General features: G+C 36.5%; 1 protein-coding gene across 1 annotated transcript in view; it reads left to right on the top strand.

The window, feature by feature from the left end:
- cpt1b (carnitine palmitoyltransferase 1B (muscle)) overlaps positions 1–9,025 on the top strand; it is a 59,607-nt gene extending 50,582 nt beyond the window's left edge. The window contains exons 13-19 of the mRNA XM_028815210.2: positions 1,201–1,317; positions 2,332–2,496; positions 4,048–4,182; positions 5,361–5,513; positions 6,526–6,639; positions 6,855–6,947; positions 8,628–9,025. Of these exons, the coding sequence (XP_028671043.1) occupies positions 1,201–1,317; positions 2,332–2,496; positions 4,048–4,182; positions 5,361–5,513; positions 6,526–6,639; positions 6,855–6,947; positions 8,628–8,714 (864 nt within the window). The 3' untranslated portion in view covers positions 8,715–9,025. The remainder of the gene's footprint in view (positions 1–1,200; positions 1,318–2,331; positions 2,497–4,047; positions 4,183–5,360; positions 5,514–6,525; positions 6,640–6,854; positions 6,948–8,627) is intronic.
- The last annotated feature ends 6,217 nt before the right edge of the window (positions 9,026–15,242 follow it).

Here is a 15,242-nt window from a genome sequence, read left to right as displayed (position 1 = left end):
TGATGGTATGGCCCCCACAGAGCCCTGATCTCAACATCATCGAGTGTGTCTGGGATTACATGAAGAGACAGAAGGATGTGAGGAAGCCTACATCCACAGAAGATCTGTGGTTAGTTCTTCAAGATGTTTGGAACAACCTACCAGCCGAGTTCCTTCAAAAACTGTGTGCAAGTGTACCTAGAAGAATTGATGCTGTTTTGAAGGCAAAGGGTGGTCACACCAAATATTGATTTGATTTAGATTTCTCTTTTGTTCATTCACTGCATTTTGTTGATTGATGAAAATAAATGATTAACACTTCCACTTTTGAAAGCATTCTTTGTTTACAGCATTTTTTCACACCTGCCTAAAACTTTTGCACAGTACTGTATATAAAAACTCCAACGTCTGTCCGCTTTTCACGTTAGAACTACTTAACGGATTTAGATTTGTTTTTGTTCTATAATTTGCTGAAACATTATGAGTGATTTTGCGACTTCTCTCATCGTGCTAACTATCATAGTTTACTTGCGGTACAGATTTATTTGCGTGAATTTGAGAGAGTGGCTGCAGGCCGAGGGGAGAGAGGCAGGGCCTCCTCACTTATGCGCCAGCCTCCATTCGAGTCGCTCTACCTCTCGCCACATGTTGGAGCAGTGGCGAGCATACCTTGCCTCTGCTTAGTTAGCAATACGTGTTTGTTCAACAGACATTATCATCTACACATTGTTAAGGAGTAACATTTGACGTTTTTGAGAGATAGATCAGAGCTACATGTGTGTTAGAGGGTAGCTGCTGATTGCCAGAGATATCACGGCCATGTGCCTTTCTCCCCAGGCAGGGCACACTCAGAGCTGAACACGATTAGATACAGTCCCAACATCTGACGTTGGAGCGTACCTATCTTCTGCTTGGCCAGAATTACATGTTTTGTTTTTTTTTTAAATTGATTTTTAAAGTTTGTCCTGTTTCACTACTATGTGGGCGGAGCCACGAAGGACAGCTAGTAAAAAATAAAGAGGAACTATAGTACCAGGAGAAGGAGTAAGATACTGTATAATACAGCCTTGTTCTGTGAAGTTCTGTGAATATATATTATGAAAGGTAGGTCTGTGAAATTAGAATCTGGAGTTTAAAAAAATGTAAAACGTCCTTGCATGATCTTCCCTGTGTCAGTGTAAAAGGTGCCACAAAATAGACTTTTTCATGCTTATATTTCAGTTTGTTCTGGCAACAGACATTTTCCAGTTAGGCTATACTGAGGATGGGCACTGTAAAGGAGAAGTGAACAAGAGTATACCACCACCTTCCAAACTGCAATGGGATATTACACAAGAGGTAAAGTCGCATTCATTTCAGGCAAGATATGGCACAGAATGGTAAATATGGTGACTAGCAAATTTCAACTACACTGACAGGAGGTTTATTATGAGGGCCTCTTTAAACTTTATGCATAAATGTGCCATGTTGTCATTGCTGTTTCTTTTATCTTCATCTTTTGGCATGAGGTTTTTCTCCATATGCTACATTCATATTTAATTTTCCTACGGGTTTGCATTTGCTGGTCTGTGAAGTACTCCTGGACAAACATCTTATGCTACGTAAAATACAAGTCCACCTATTTATCCACTTTAGTAACCTGCATCTTCTTCTTTCACTACTACAGCAAGCCAGAGTTTATCAGGTTAACTGCAATAACACATGAATGTATTATAAAGTAAAGATTTGCGCTTTCCTGGCTGAACAGAAAAATGAATGCCTTAGTTTGCTGACCTAACAAAACACTCTGTAGACAAAGGGACTGCCATTATTCTTCTTTAAGTGAGGATTGGTGATGTAACCATATGGCTTATTATAGCAGGTTCACTCGTTACCCTTTTAAACCCACTTACAATTTTCCAGACACACCAATTGACTATCCCACCAATGTTGCAGGGTCACACTGGTTACTCTCTTATGCTAAAAGTTTACAATTTATAACCCTACTGCAGAAAATAATGAGCACATTAGCCAGCAGCGCTAAAGGAACATTTGTGAAAATGTTACAGATTTTAAACACTTGATATATAAAATTTTGATGACTGTAATAATTTCTTGCACAAAAATCTACAAAGAAATATATAGCTAGATGTTAAGATCAAAAAAGCTTCTCAAAAATACCATTTTAGAAAAGCTGTTTTGAAGAGTCAGTGCATCAAATATCAGAATGATAAGCACATCAATGAATAACTCCTCACAACAGACTTAATACAACAATCCTTAAAATGCTGTTCTTCACAGCAACTCATAGTTTCAATATGTGAAAGAAATGTTTTAACTGCAGTTAACTTCTATTATGTTATTCTTTTAAAGTGCCAAGATGTTATTGAAAGTTGCTATAATGTGGCTAAAGCATTAGCTGAAGATGTCGACTTTTATGGATATCTGTTTGAAGACTTTGGAAAAGGATTCATAAAAACGTGCCGAACGAGTCCAGATGCTTTCATTCAACTTGCTCTACAGCTTGCTCACTTTAGGGTAAGCTACTCTACCTTACAATTCAATGTCACAATTGCCTCATGCATTGGATTCAGTCAACCTGAAAGTCGTGCCTCCATTCCATATCATGACAATTTACTCTTGACAACCTATGTGTCTATTGAATGTAAGAGAAAACCAGATTACCTGGAAAAAAGCTAATTCAGAATGGGGCCCTTGGGGGGATCGTACCCAGATTTCTGAATATACAGTATGAGGCAGCACCACCACTAAGCTGTGTAGCGTCTGCTATACATTTTATCTGTTTTAAAGTATAATTTGCTTTGTCATTAGAGGTATGGAGTTGTAAAATATCATAAGTAGGAAAACTTATATAAAAAAACCATGGAGTCTGTTACATACAGTCTGTATAAACTACTTCCTTGCCAAACAAAGAATTAAATTATATTTACATTGCATGTTATAATCATTTTGCATTCTTATTTTGTTTTGGATAACTGATACGTTAGTTACACAAGGCATAGCTAGAAAGTTATGTAACACATATTTTAATTCCTAGTAATTAATTGTCAAATTGTTTGAACCTATTCATAGGTTAACCAGATGATTATGCTGCTCACCTCATTTTCTATATAATGTTTACAAGTGCCAGAAAACAAGAGTATTTTGCCCCCTTCTTGCACCACTCTGAAGCCTGCATTTGCGGCCTCTTGTTCACTTGTTCATTCTTGTCTTCACTCCCAATACTTGCATACAAGTATTAGGTACAAAACGAAGATTTCTCTCAACTTTTGAGCTATTTCCATTAACCGAAAGTGGTACTTTACCTTTTATTCTTGTAGCTGCACAGTCTGATTTATTCAACTTTACTTTTATAATAATTGTTCAATATATTATTAATTTGATTTGTCGTTAATAGTGCTTTAATGTACATAATAGAAAAATCTCCATATCTGAGTATACGAGAAAGTCTAGGGGAGACCACTCCCAATTTTTAAATCTTGTAGTCTTGTATCATATTGATAAAGAATTTCAGAAACCATTTTGGGTGAATGCTTATTAAATTCTTCTGTAAATTTTTAAGAGTTTAAAAAGTTCTGAGTTATCATTTTGACCATGTGGCACAACGTCTACAAAAAACATTTTGTCTGAATACCAGGAACAGTGGACATGACTTCCACTGCTGAAGTGGTAATTCTAAACTTCCCCCAATGAAAAGAATGATGAGGCCATTGATTTTTTAGGTATCTAGTCCAAAGAGTTGGATCAATATTTCATTCCCAGAGACAATCCATGGCAAAAAGCTTTCACCCTCAGTCTCCTAAAGGCATAGCAATTCTGAACACAACTCTTTCCATACAGTTTTGTGATAGATGGTAAGGCTACATGGACCCCCACTAGCACATGTGTAAGCAAGTGAGACTTTCCAAATATATACAAAATGGGCTGAAGAAAAATCCTATTAATTATTCCTAAAGTATACATATAGAAATTTGTTTGGGCCATCCTCACATTTAAACATGAATGGCTGATGAGAGGTAAGAAGACGCATCATTTTTAAAATATGAATTTGTCTCTTTTCTTGTTAAGGACAAGGGGCAGCTTTGCCTTACATATGAAGCCTCGATGACTCGGATATTCCGGGAAGGCCGAACCGAAACTATTCGCTCCTGCACAATTGAATCAACAAAATTTGTTTATGCGATGGAAGATGCAAGCAAAAGTGTGAGGACTTGTTTTTTCATTTCACTTTTTATCTAGTGTGGCTCAGTGGTACTAAGAGTTCTTATCTCATAAGATGTTAGAGAAATTGTTCATGTGACAGTATAATACCAAGGGTGATTGAAAAGATTGAAAACACCCTTCCATGGGGAACTTAGTGCAACATCCTACATTTTGTCCAAAAATGTTATTCTGTCAAAAAAATACTAACAAATGTATGCACTGCAAAATACCAACAATACTGATTTTTTTTTGTCCAAAAGATAAAAAGATTGCTTTATTTTAAATGGAAAAAATCATTTGAATATTTATATTTTCATTCATTAATTGCTGATTCAATTCCAGAACCCAGTTTTACTTAATTTTTCATTAAACCTCTCCCAACACGATCGGTTTTAATCTAGAAATCAACCCTGCGTGGGATGTTAGTCCATAGGTATGCATACACACACACACACACACAAATACACACACACACAAACACACACACACACACACACAAGCACCCACACCAAGACAGTTAAGAGTCAACTGTAACGACTTCAAGAATAAGCTGAAATACATCAAGAAAATCCACACAGGCAAAGAGATAAAGAGTAAGTATCACACAGAGAGTGATAGCAGCAGGAAATTGTACCAGGAGCCATGTGCCAAGAAGCAAATTGATTTTCTGCCAGATTGATTCAACTAATTATTAAACACGAAATAATGATTAAATTAACAATTATTGTCTAATAAAACATCTGAATATTTCTGAAGACCAAAAATACATGGTGTGTATGAAATTGATCAGCAAGGTGACACAGAAGTAAGCCTGTTGCCTCACACACAGAAAGTCCTGATTTTGTTCTCTGCCTGTATGGATTGTGCATGTTCTCTCCGAGTCCATACAAGTTTTTTTTCTAAGTTCTGAGGTTTTTCACTAACACTTCAAACATTTGTGTTTCATTAATTGCCGACTATAAATGGGTTCAATGTGGGTGAGTGTGTACCCTGAAGTTGATTAAGTGTGTTTAATAATGAAAGCAGGATAACCAAAACAGACTGATAGGCTGAATGGTTACCTCTCATCTGTCAAATATCTTATGACCTTAAAGACCAACCAAGGGTCCTGAAAAAAAAATGTAGCTCTGGCAGTAAACAATATCTTCTTTCATTTATTTATTTATTTTTTTTAACAGAATGAAGAGAAGCTTGAACTTTTCCACAAAGCAGCAGAGAAACATCAACATATGTGCCGTTTGGCAATGACAGGTGCGGGCATTGACCGCCACCTTTTCTGTCTGTATGTCGTCTCTAAATATCTGGGAATGGACCCTTCATTCCTCAAACAGGTATGTCAATTAAACTCATACATTAAAGTTAAAGAGTGGCACATTCAAGGACTGGTGCTTTATCTGGGCAGGACTAGATTTTAAAATGGGCCTAGAGTTAAAGATGAAATATATAGTAGTGACTGCATACATTGCACTTACAAGCATTCATATCTCGGTAACCTGTTCTATGTTTTAAGCATAAAGCTTAAAGATTTTTCTGCACTCAGTTTGGAAGATTAACTGACACATAAATTCTCTGCTGTATTGCATGATGTTCTGTAGGTAGGATGGAGAGTGTACCACAATGTATGAAATATATTTTCAGTGCAAAAACTTTTAAAGTCTGTGGACAAATAACTATTTTAGGAGATTGTTTTACGGAAATAGTAATTATTTGAAAGGTTACAAAGTTTCTTCTAGGTGAAATTTTAATTACCTTTTCATACAATAAATGCTGTAAATCCATTAACAAAATGTATAACATACCTGTAGAGTAGAAAAACATTTTCTTCTTCTTCAAAACAAATCCAGCAATCATTGAATCCACTAAATTCAGTTCACAAAAGATGGCCAGAGCATATCCAAAAATAGACCCAAGATAAAACCAATCCATGAGGAGGTGCTAGTCTATCGCAGATATTTATGTTCACACCCACACTCACTCCTGCGCAGATATTGTACTAATTAAACTAACAATAACATTTTGGAAAGTTGGAGGAATGCCCAAACAAATAGGAGAAGATTCTAACATAGGACTCGGACAAAATTCTGAAACGAGTCATACAATTCTAGGCTGTGCTGTTTCTAAAAAAGTGACGTTTTCTTGATATCATTTTCTCTGTTCAAGTGGCTCCTGTTAGTGACAAATTTGTGCAAAATTATAAGGCATATAAAAGGGTTCACATCACAGCCTTAGATGAAGCTTCTTTTATTGTTGCTCAAGTATTTAGTTAGTATTTAGTTATATACAATCATACTGCTGATTTGCCATTTGGTCCTTTAAATCTCTTTTGTACTGGTAACCTTGCAGGTGTTGTCAGAGCCCTGGAGGTTGTCCACCAGTCAGACACCCCAGCAACAGCTCTGCATGATTGACTTGGAAAAGCATCCTGACTGCATCAGTGCTGGTGGTGGATTTGGGCCAGTAAGTTCTTGTTTATTTATAGAGCAAAAAAAAAAATCACTATTGAATATACTATCTGAATGCATGTGGAGAATATCTGCTATCCAGTGATGGTGCATTCAAAATTCCAGCTTGAGCTGAGGAGCAAGACATGAAGGGGCAGTCATTTGACTCATGATGAATTCAACATTACATGCTGTGTAGTAAAGAAGACTTTAACCTTTTTATTTTGTCAGGTAGCAGATGATGGATATGGGGTATCATACATAATCTCAGGAGAAAATCTGATGACCTTCCACATTTCCAGCAAACTTTCCAGTCCAGAAACAGTAAGCATATTTTCCTATATCTCATGAGGTCCATTTACATTTCCTATGATCCTCCTGATGATCCAATAACTATTTCTAGTGCTCTACCTTAGGGATAATCTGTGGTGTTACGGACATCTAGCCTCCTCTGCTATTATCATCTTGAGCGCTAAATTGTATTGGGTATATTCTTTAGGCCAAAAGTAGCATGGCCTAAACAGCAAAATAAATAAGAATATATGAATAGATGGTACGCATAGTGATGTAACAGGTAGCATTTCTGCCTGACATAACCTGAACCGTATCGCAATGTCCTTTATGTTGATTTGGTCTCAGTGTTACCAAGGGTCCTACAGCTAAAGCAGAATTTGGCCTCTCTGAATGAGATAAGATAGAATCAGACCCCCCTATTACACTATAATCCAAAAAGCAGGCTCAGGAAATGAATGAATGAATAGTCATTATTCAGTGTTTATTATTTCCATTTAGAAGTCCCTATGTTAGGGCAAATTAAGATCTTCGCCAATAAATGCACTGCTGCATGCACATTTTTATCTTAATTTTGGTTTATTTTGCCCTTCACAGTCCTTTAAAAGAGGAATCAGGTAATTATTAAAGATATGGAGAAAATGGACAGTGTTTTAACTTACTTGTTAATTAAACAATTATAAGTAAATCCATCTCTACACTTTCTGAACCCATTTTTTCCAATCATAGCTTAATGAGGAGCTGAAGCCTATCCAAGCTTAATGAAGTATGAGACAGGAATCAGTCCTGGATCAGTTTCCCTGGATCAGCATGGGACTTTTATTTATATACTGGATTTTTTCTCCTACATTCCAAACACATCATATTAACTTGACAGTCAACAACAAATGTGCCCATGCTAGTGTGTGCTTGAGCATGCCCTAGTGATCTATAGGTATGTTCCTGCTTCACAGAATCAGGGGACTGTGTTTACTTTGTCACTGTCTCTGCGGAACACGCACACTCTCCCTATGTTATGCATCCATAGGTTTTCTTAGAAAAGATTATGTTTGAATGTGAGTGCAATTTGAGACTGTAGAACACATTGCTGACAGGATACAAACTCCAGTATGTGACTCATATTTGGATTAAATATATTCAGGATATAAGATGTTCAGAAAAATATGCATTATGTATATTATAAGTTGCATACGAGTTTTACCTTTCCTGGAATTAAAGTGAAATTAACAGTTTTTACTTTACTACTGCATTACTTTTAAAGGACTCTCTACACAGTATAATAGATCAGCAGTGATGCACAGGACAACAAAATACACAATATTATCATAAACACTATTGCATATACACAATGTATTAACTCATCCAAACAATTCTGAAAGATTTAAAATTAGTACCTGCTATTTTGTACTATTGGGCACTCCCAGTTCTCAGCTACGACATCATGTGCAGCGCAGTTCTCACCATTTACTTCAGTTCATTCATCACATTCAGAGTGTTGAGCCTGTTTGGAGTTTATGCATCTTCCTGTTATCTACATTAATTTTTTTTCCTGCAGTTTAGCAAGAAACTGTTAGTTTGGTTAGCAAAAAAAAACAAACCACAGCAATCCACATGTTCACACTGGGCCAATTGACCTCTTTAGGCTGTAGCAGGAATACAAGAAGAGTTTCCATTTAAAACAGTCATTGCTAATTTTTACTTCATTTTTTTCAGGATTCCTATCGATTTGGGCAGAACATTCGCCAAGCAATGCTGGACATCAGGGCTTTGTTCAGCCAGAAAAAGAACATGAAACTATAAATATGACCTGCAGAAAGACTGCTGTATATACATAACTATTAAAGAAACTGTTCTAGTATATATATGAAAATTGTTCAATTTTATGATCAATTAAAAAAAATCACTGTAAAATATATTTCCAGATTCCTTGTATATTAATTGTTCAATTTTGATAACTGGACAGGTTATATGTATAAATTATATATTAATGGCTTACTTTGTGTACATTGTCAATTCAGTATCAAGGTGGCTTTATCACTAAGCTATAATACTGCTGTATTTATGTATAATTTCATGACTTAATTTTACAAATATATAACAATACTTCCACACTTCATGTGTCATTTTTGTAAAAGTTCACAACATAATTGTCCATATTCTGGTGTTTCAGTAGACTGTGGCTATTTCTTTTGCTATCAAGTGTGCAAGTTGCTACCAAGTCGTGAATATGGCTGCATATATATTATATTGTATCAAAGAAACAAACAGAGAGAAGTTGTGGGCAGAAGCTGTTAAAGCTCAAATTTACACCAAGTTTATGCACTTGGTGTGATTTACCTAGCTAACATGTGCACGAGTGCATAGAAACGTTCAAAAAGGTTCAGAAAACTGTGATTAATGCAGAGCACTGGGGAAAGCCATCAAGATTAACCACATGTGAGAAGATCCACTGAAACGATTAATATACAATTGTGAAACGTGATTGATTTGCAGTTGATACCAACATGAAATAAATGGTGCATAACTGGTTTTGTACTAATATAAACAATATTTTTTCCTGAATGCAATCAGAAGTTTGAGACTGCTTGTCTATGTGTAGTAGGAGAAAGAAAGAATTAATAAAAATAAACAGAAACTCTTAAGTTTATCTAGAATAAAATACTCTTTTTCTTTTCAAACTAAGAACTCGTTTTTGTCAGCAGCTGGAAAACTTTTCTGCATAAACATAGTTTTATCTGTTTTTACAAGGTTTCAATGTAAACAGGCAAACTAACTCTAAACTATTTAATTCTTAAGTCATAGAACAGATACAATTATATGAAGAAGAGACAAATTGTGCCTATCAGGAGTAAGGAGTTGTCCATTTAATAAGAGTGTTATCAAGTCACATGTTATACAAGTCATTAAAAAGAAGGCACTTTTTAACAGATATTACTACGAAAGGACATCTACCAGCTCCTCAAACCCAGAAGTTGTGTGCACTTTATTTGCTAAACCTGTCAAGGAACTGGTAAGACCCCTTTCACCTCCAGCAGAGCCTGAGGCATGAAGTCAAGGTTCCTTACGTATTTCTGTTTATGCTTACATAATGGTATCATGCACTTCCTGCAGATTTTTCAGCCACATTTTCATATTACAGACCTGGCATTCTTCTTCATCCCAAAGGTACTCAATTGGACTGATATATGGGGACTAGGCAAGTATTTCTAGTAAACTTTACTTACTATAATGGTCCTGGATGCATGCTTTATAACCAGTCCCATTAACCTGTCAGAAGCATCTATTTGAGAAAGGGTAGTCTTTATCAGTGAAAGGATCAGCAATAACTTTTATACAAGCTGTCACAATTCAAATGATGACTAAATAAAGAAACCTAAACCTAAAGCCTAATGCACACTAAGAAAACATTCCTCACACTACCAGCATCAGCATGTACGACTGTCAAAATGCCCAGTGGATCTATAGATTCATGCTGTGTATGTTACATTCTGATCCGATATGCATGACTAATTTATTGTTTCATCATTAATTTTTCTGATAGATGTAGTTGTTTCTTGGTTCTTTCTCCACTATTCAGTCTTTCTCCTTAAACTTGGGTCAATGATCCTTGTGCGGCCATGTCTATGGACGTCAGCTGTTAACTTTTAAACTTTTTTTTTCTTTAAACTTCTTGATAACATTGACAATGGTGGTCACAGGAACATCAAGCTCTTTGGAGATCGTCTTGTCATCTTTACATTGACCATGCTCGGCTGCTACTGTCGTTCTTGCCTCCTCAGATTTCTCTCTGCTTTCCCTTCTTTTTCCCATATTCAATGTGACACAAGACAGTTGATTAATTTATTTTCTTCATATAAACTATATGAATGAAAGATTACAAAATTGAAGGCACCTATGATAATGAGTACAAGGCATAAGTCTGCTTGAAGGATCACTAAAAGACAATTATTTCTTGTAACTTTCAAAAGGTTCCAATAATTTTGCCTCTGCCATTTTGGAATGTGTTTGTAGAATAAGTAATAATTGGGTTCTTTCATGGCTATTTTGTTTTGCTCTACTGTAAACCAAAGAAATGCATGTATGGATGACAAAAGATCTTTCAATTCCAATATTTTTAGGAAGAATGGTGCATTACTTTAGTAAAATGCCTGGGTACTAATATTTTCAGCCATATCTGTGAACTGCTTTTATAGCCTCTCTCTTAACTTGAAGAAGCATGGTCATTCTTCCTCGAAATCTGTCATAAATAAGGTGTGTTTGTTCACATAACTGTAGCTCACTGTATTTTTTGTGCAATCACCACAACCCTATCATAAACACATTGTGTGTGTGTGTGTGTGCATGCATAAAGTATTATGTATGCATTCGCATGAATCAGTTAAATCTAATAAAGAGGCAACTGAGTTTATATTTACACCATACCGTTATCTAACCGTCTTAACCTGGATTCAGGATCTTGGGATGACACAGCTTTTACAATGACTTTTTGTGATTTACTCTGTATTTTGCACACCCAACTGTTATTGTTCATTGTGCTGGCGACAGCTAGAGAGCAGACCATCAAGGGGTCTGTCGGACTGGATATTCTCCCAAAGGAAATAGCATATTGTTGAAGGTGTACTAACCTCAACTGCCCAAGCTAAGAGCAGTCATCCGCCAGGTATTTTCAGAATGGATACCCAAAAGTTACTTGCATTAAATGGAGTAGACATATATTTTCTTTTTCAGAAACATTTCCTCTAGCCGGGCGGCACGGTGGCGCAGTGGGTAGCGCTGCTGCCTCGCAGTTGGGAGATCTGGGGACCTGGGTTCGCTTCCCGGGTCCGCCCTGCGTGGAGTTTGCATGTTCTCCCCGTGTCTGCGTGGGTTTCCTCCGGGCGCTCCGGTTTCCTCCCACAGTCCAAAGACATGCAGGTTAGGTGGATTGGCGATTCTAAATTGGCCCTAGTGTGTGCTTGGTGTGTGGGTGTGTTTGTGTGTGTCCTGCGGTGGGTTGGCACCCTGCCCAGGATTGGTTCCCTGCCTTGTGCCCTGTGTTGGCTGGGATTGGCTCCAGCAGACCCCCGTGACCCTGTGTTCGGATTCAGCGGGTTGGAAAATGGATGGATGGATGGATTTCCTCTAGCCTTTGACCACATCAGTTTTGAAAGATTTATATTTTTTTATCATTCTGAAAACTTCAGGAAAGCACTGAACCTTCTGTCTCTTTTATGTCAGTATTTATGTTTTGATTAAAAACAAGCCATTTTTGTCTGCTGCATGCAGTGCAATACTATGTGCCTTGCAGGATATTGTTTCTTTAGCAATTTGAAGAGATAGTCATCTTTCCCCTGCAAAAAACTATAGAAGAGCCAACAGGTTGGCACCAACACATTTCCCCAGTTCCCAACTTCCACCCTGCAAATGCTACAAGTACATTGTTGTAAGGACAGAACTGCCATCCTAGGCAACAAGCAGTGATAACACATACAACTCTACAAACAAGTGCTCATTTTAAGACCTATGGTATAAATTTACTTTGCATACAACAGAGAAGTAATAAGATTTTTTTTAAATCCTAATATTAAAAACAACAGCTATTTGGGCATCTTTTTGCTTATAATTTAACATACACATTTAAAGTTTCATTCTCCAGTACTTGATTACTAATCAGTGAAAGCTACCCTGAATGAATACTTAAGAGTGCTTTGGTATTACTTAATAGGTTCCTTTAAGAAAATGGATTCAAAAGTTTTTATTAAAGAAATCTACTTTACTTGAATCAGAAATTTGATATCTAATTTCATTCAGCTTATTAAGAAACTGGGAAACAGTCTTTTTTGATTTTAGGAAGAATTTATTATGAATCTCAGGATTACCTAAAACATCTGGATCAAACAAGTTACATCTTTAGATTGTTAGTAAATTGAACTGACATGCCAGTGTTCCTCTTATTCAAAATCTCCAAAAAATACTGCAATGGTCAGGAAATCTGCTCACTCATGGACTAAATGAACAGCCATAGTCCCATATAAATCTGTTATAAACAAATTAAATTTGTAATACAAAAATAATACTATGTTTAGTTTCAGATAATTCATACAAAGAATAAATCTTTTGCATCCTTGGAAAAAAATGTAATAATTTAATGATGCAAAATCATTATTATATAGTTTATTCAGTGTCAACATTCAAGACATCTTAAAATTAAATATGCCAACTCACCCATATATTTCTGAAGCAACAAGAAACACTGTCTCATATATTGGACAAGGCCAAGAAAATGTTCTTTCGCATCTGAGGAGACGGCCACTCACCCTTCTTATTATGACCACAGATAATATCCTTGTGCCAGAAACTTATTATCAGTAACCACCACACACACTGTTTCCATAAAAAAAGCATTTCAAGAGAATAGTGGAAAATCCAACAGCTCCTTGTTCTTAAAAACTAAACTTTAATATGATTAAAGAAATAGACAATTCTGAGCAGTTTCAGTCAGAAAATACTCTCTAAGTCTTTGAAAAATCAAATAAGAATTTCCATTCTGAAATGCCATTCTTTAATTTCAATTGTGAGAGTTTTCAGCTACAAGTAATAGCATCTTATCATTCGGCCAAAAGTCATCTACAAAATAAATAAAACTCTTGTGTTTCTGTATGTCAAACATACAAAAACAACTAAACTGATTTTCACAAAAGTTTCAATGTGTATTACTGTTGGTCCAACATAAAAACAAGGTTATATGATGTATCGAGAAGAGTGGTTGTAATGGACAAGGAAGAATTAAAAAATCAGTGCTGATGCGAGGACTACAATTCCCATCAAGCAACAAGAGAGATCTGGGGCTGATAGTGGTGACAATGGTATCCTCCTAACAAAGTTTTGTACCAGGCAAAGTGGTGTCACCACAAAGCTAAGGCCACAGATACACAGTTAGGTCCATAAATATTTGGACACAGACAACTTTTTTCTAATTTTGGTTCTGTACATTACCACAATGAATTTTAAATGAAACAACTCAGATGCAGTTGAAGTGCAGGCTTTCAGCTTTAATTCAGTGGGGTGAACAAAACGATTGCATAAAAATGTGAGGCAATTAAAGCATTTTTTTAACACAATCCCTTCATTTCAGGGGCTCAAAAGTAATTGGACAATTACTCAAAGGCTATTTCATGGGCAGGTGTGGGCAAGTCCGTCGTTATGTCATTATCAATTAAGCAGATAAAAGGCCTGGAGTTGATTTGAGGTGTGGTGCTTGCATGTGGAAGATTTTGCTGTGAACAGACAACATGCGGTCAAAGCCTCAAGAATAGAAAGGCTAGATTGGACTTTGCTAAAGAACATCTAAAAAAGCCAGCACAGTTCTGGAAAAACATTCTTTGGACAGATGAAACCAAGATCAACCTCTACCAGAATGATGGCAAGAAAAAAGTATGGAGAAGGCATGGAACAGCTCATTATCCAAAGCATACCACATCATCTGTAAAACACGGTGGAGGCAGTGTGATGGCTTGGGCGTGCATGGCTGCCAGTGGCACTGGGACACTAGTGTTTATTGATGATGTGACACAGAACAGAAGCAGCCGAATGAATTCTGAGGTGTTCAGAGACATACTATCTGCTCAAATCCAGCTAAACGCAGTCAAATTGATTGAGCGGCGTTTCATGATACAGATGGACAATGACCCAAAACATACAGCCAAAGCAACCCAGGAGTTTATTAAAGCAAAGAAGTGGAAAATTCTTGAATGGCCAAGTCAGTCACCTGATCTTAACCCAATTGAGCATGCATTTCACTTGTTGAAGACTAAACTTCAGACAGAAAGGCCCACAAACAAACAGCAACTGAAAGCCGCTGCAGTAAAGGCCTGGCAGAGCATTAAAAAGGAGGAAACCCAGCATCTGGTGATGTCCATGAGTTCAAGACTTCAGGCTGTCATTGCCAGCAAAGGGGTTTCTACCAAGTATTAGAAATGAACATTTTATTTCCAGTTATTTAATTTGTCCAATTACTTTTGAGCCCCTGAAATGAAGGGATTGTGTTAAAAAAATGCTTTAGTTGCCTTGCAATCGTTTTGTTCACCCCACTGAATTAAAGCTGAAAGTCTGCACTTCAACTGCATCTGAGTTATTTCATTAAAAATTCATTGTGGTAATGTACAGAACCAAAATTAGAAAAAAGTTGTCTCTGACCAAATATTTATGGACCTAACTGTAGCTTTTTATGTCAACTAATTTAGACAATAATTTCATTGTCTTACTAAAGTACAGATTTTGTCTAAAAGTATGTCTCTTTGTCAGCAAATTTTTAAAACTCCAAAACACCCTGTTTAGAGTGTTCTGCTG

The sequence above is a fragment of the Erpetoichthys calabaricus genome, chromosome 1 (genome assembly GCF_900747795.2).
Source record: "Erpetoichthys calabaricus chromosome 1, fErpCal1.3, whole genome shotgun sequence".
Classification (NCBI taxonomy): Eukaryota; Metazoa; Chordata; class Cladistia; order Polypteriformes; family Polypteridae; genus Erpetoichthys; species Erpetoichthys calabaricus.
Note: the sequence above shows the minus strand (reverse complement) of the source record. Positions and strands in the feature narration are given on the sequence as shown.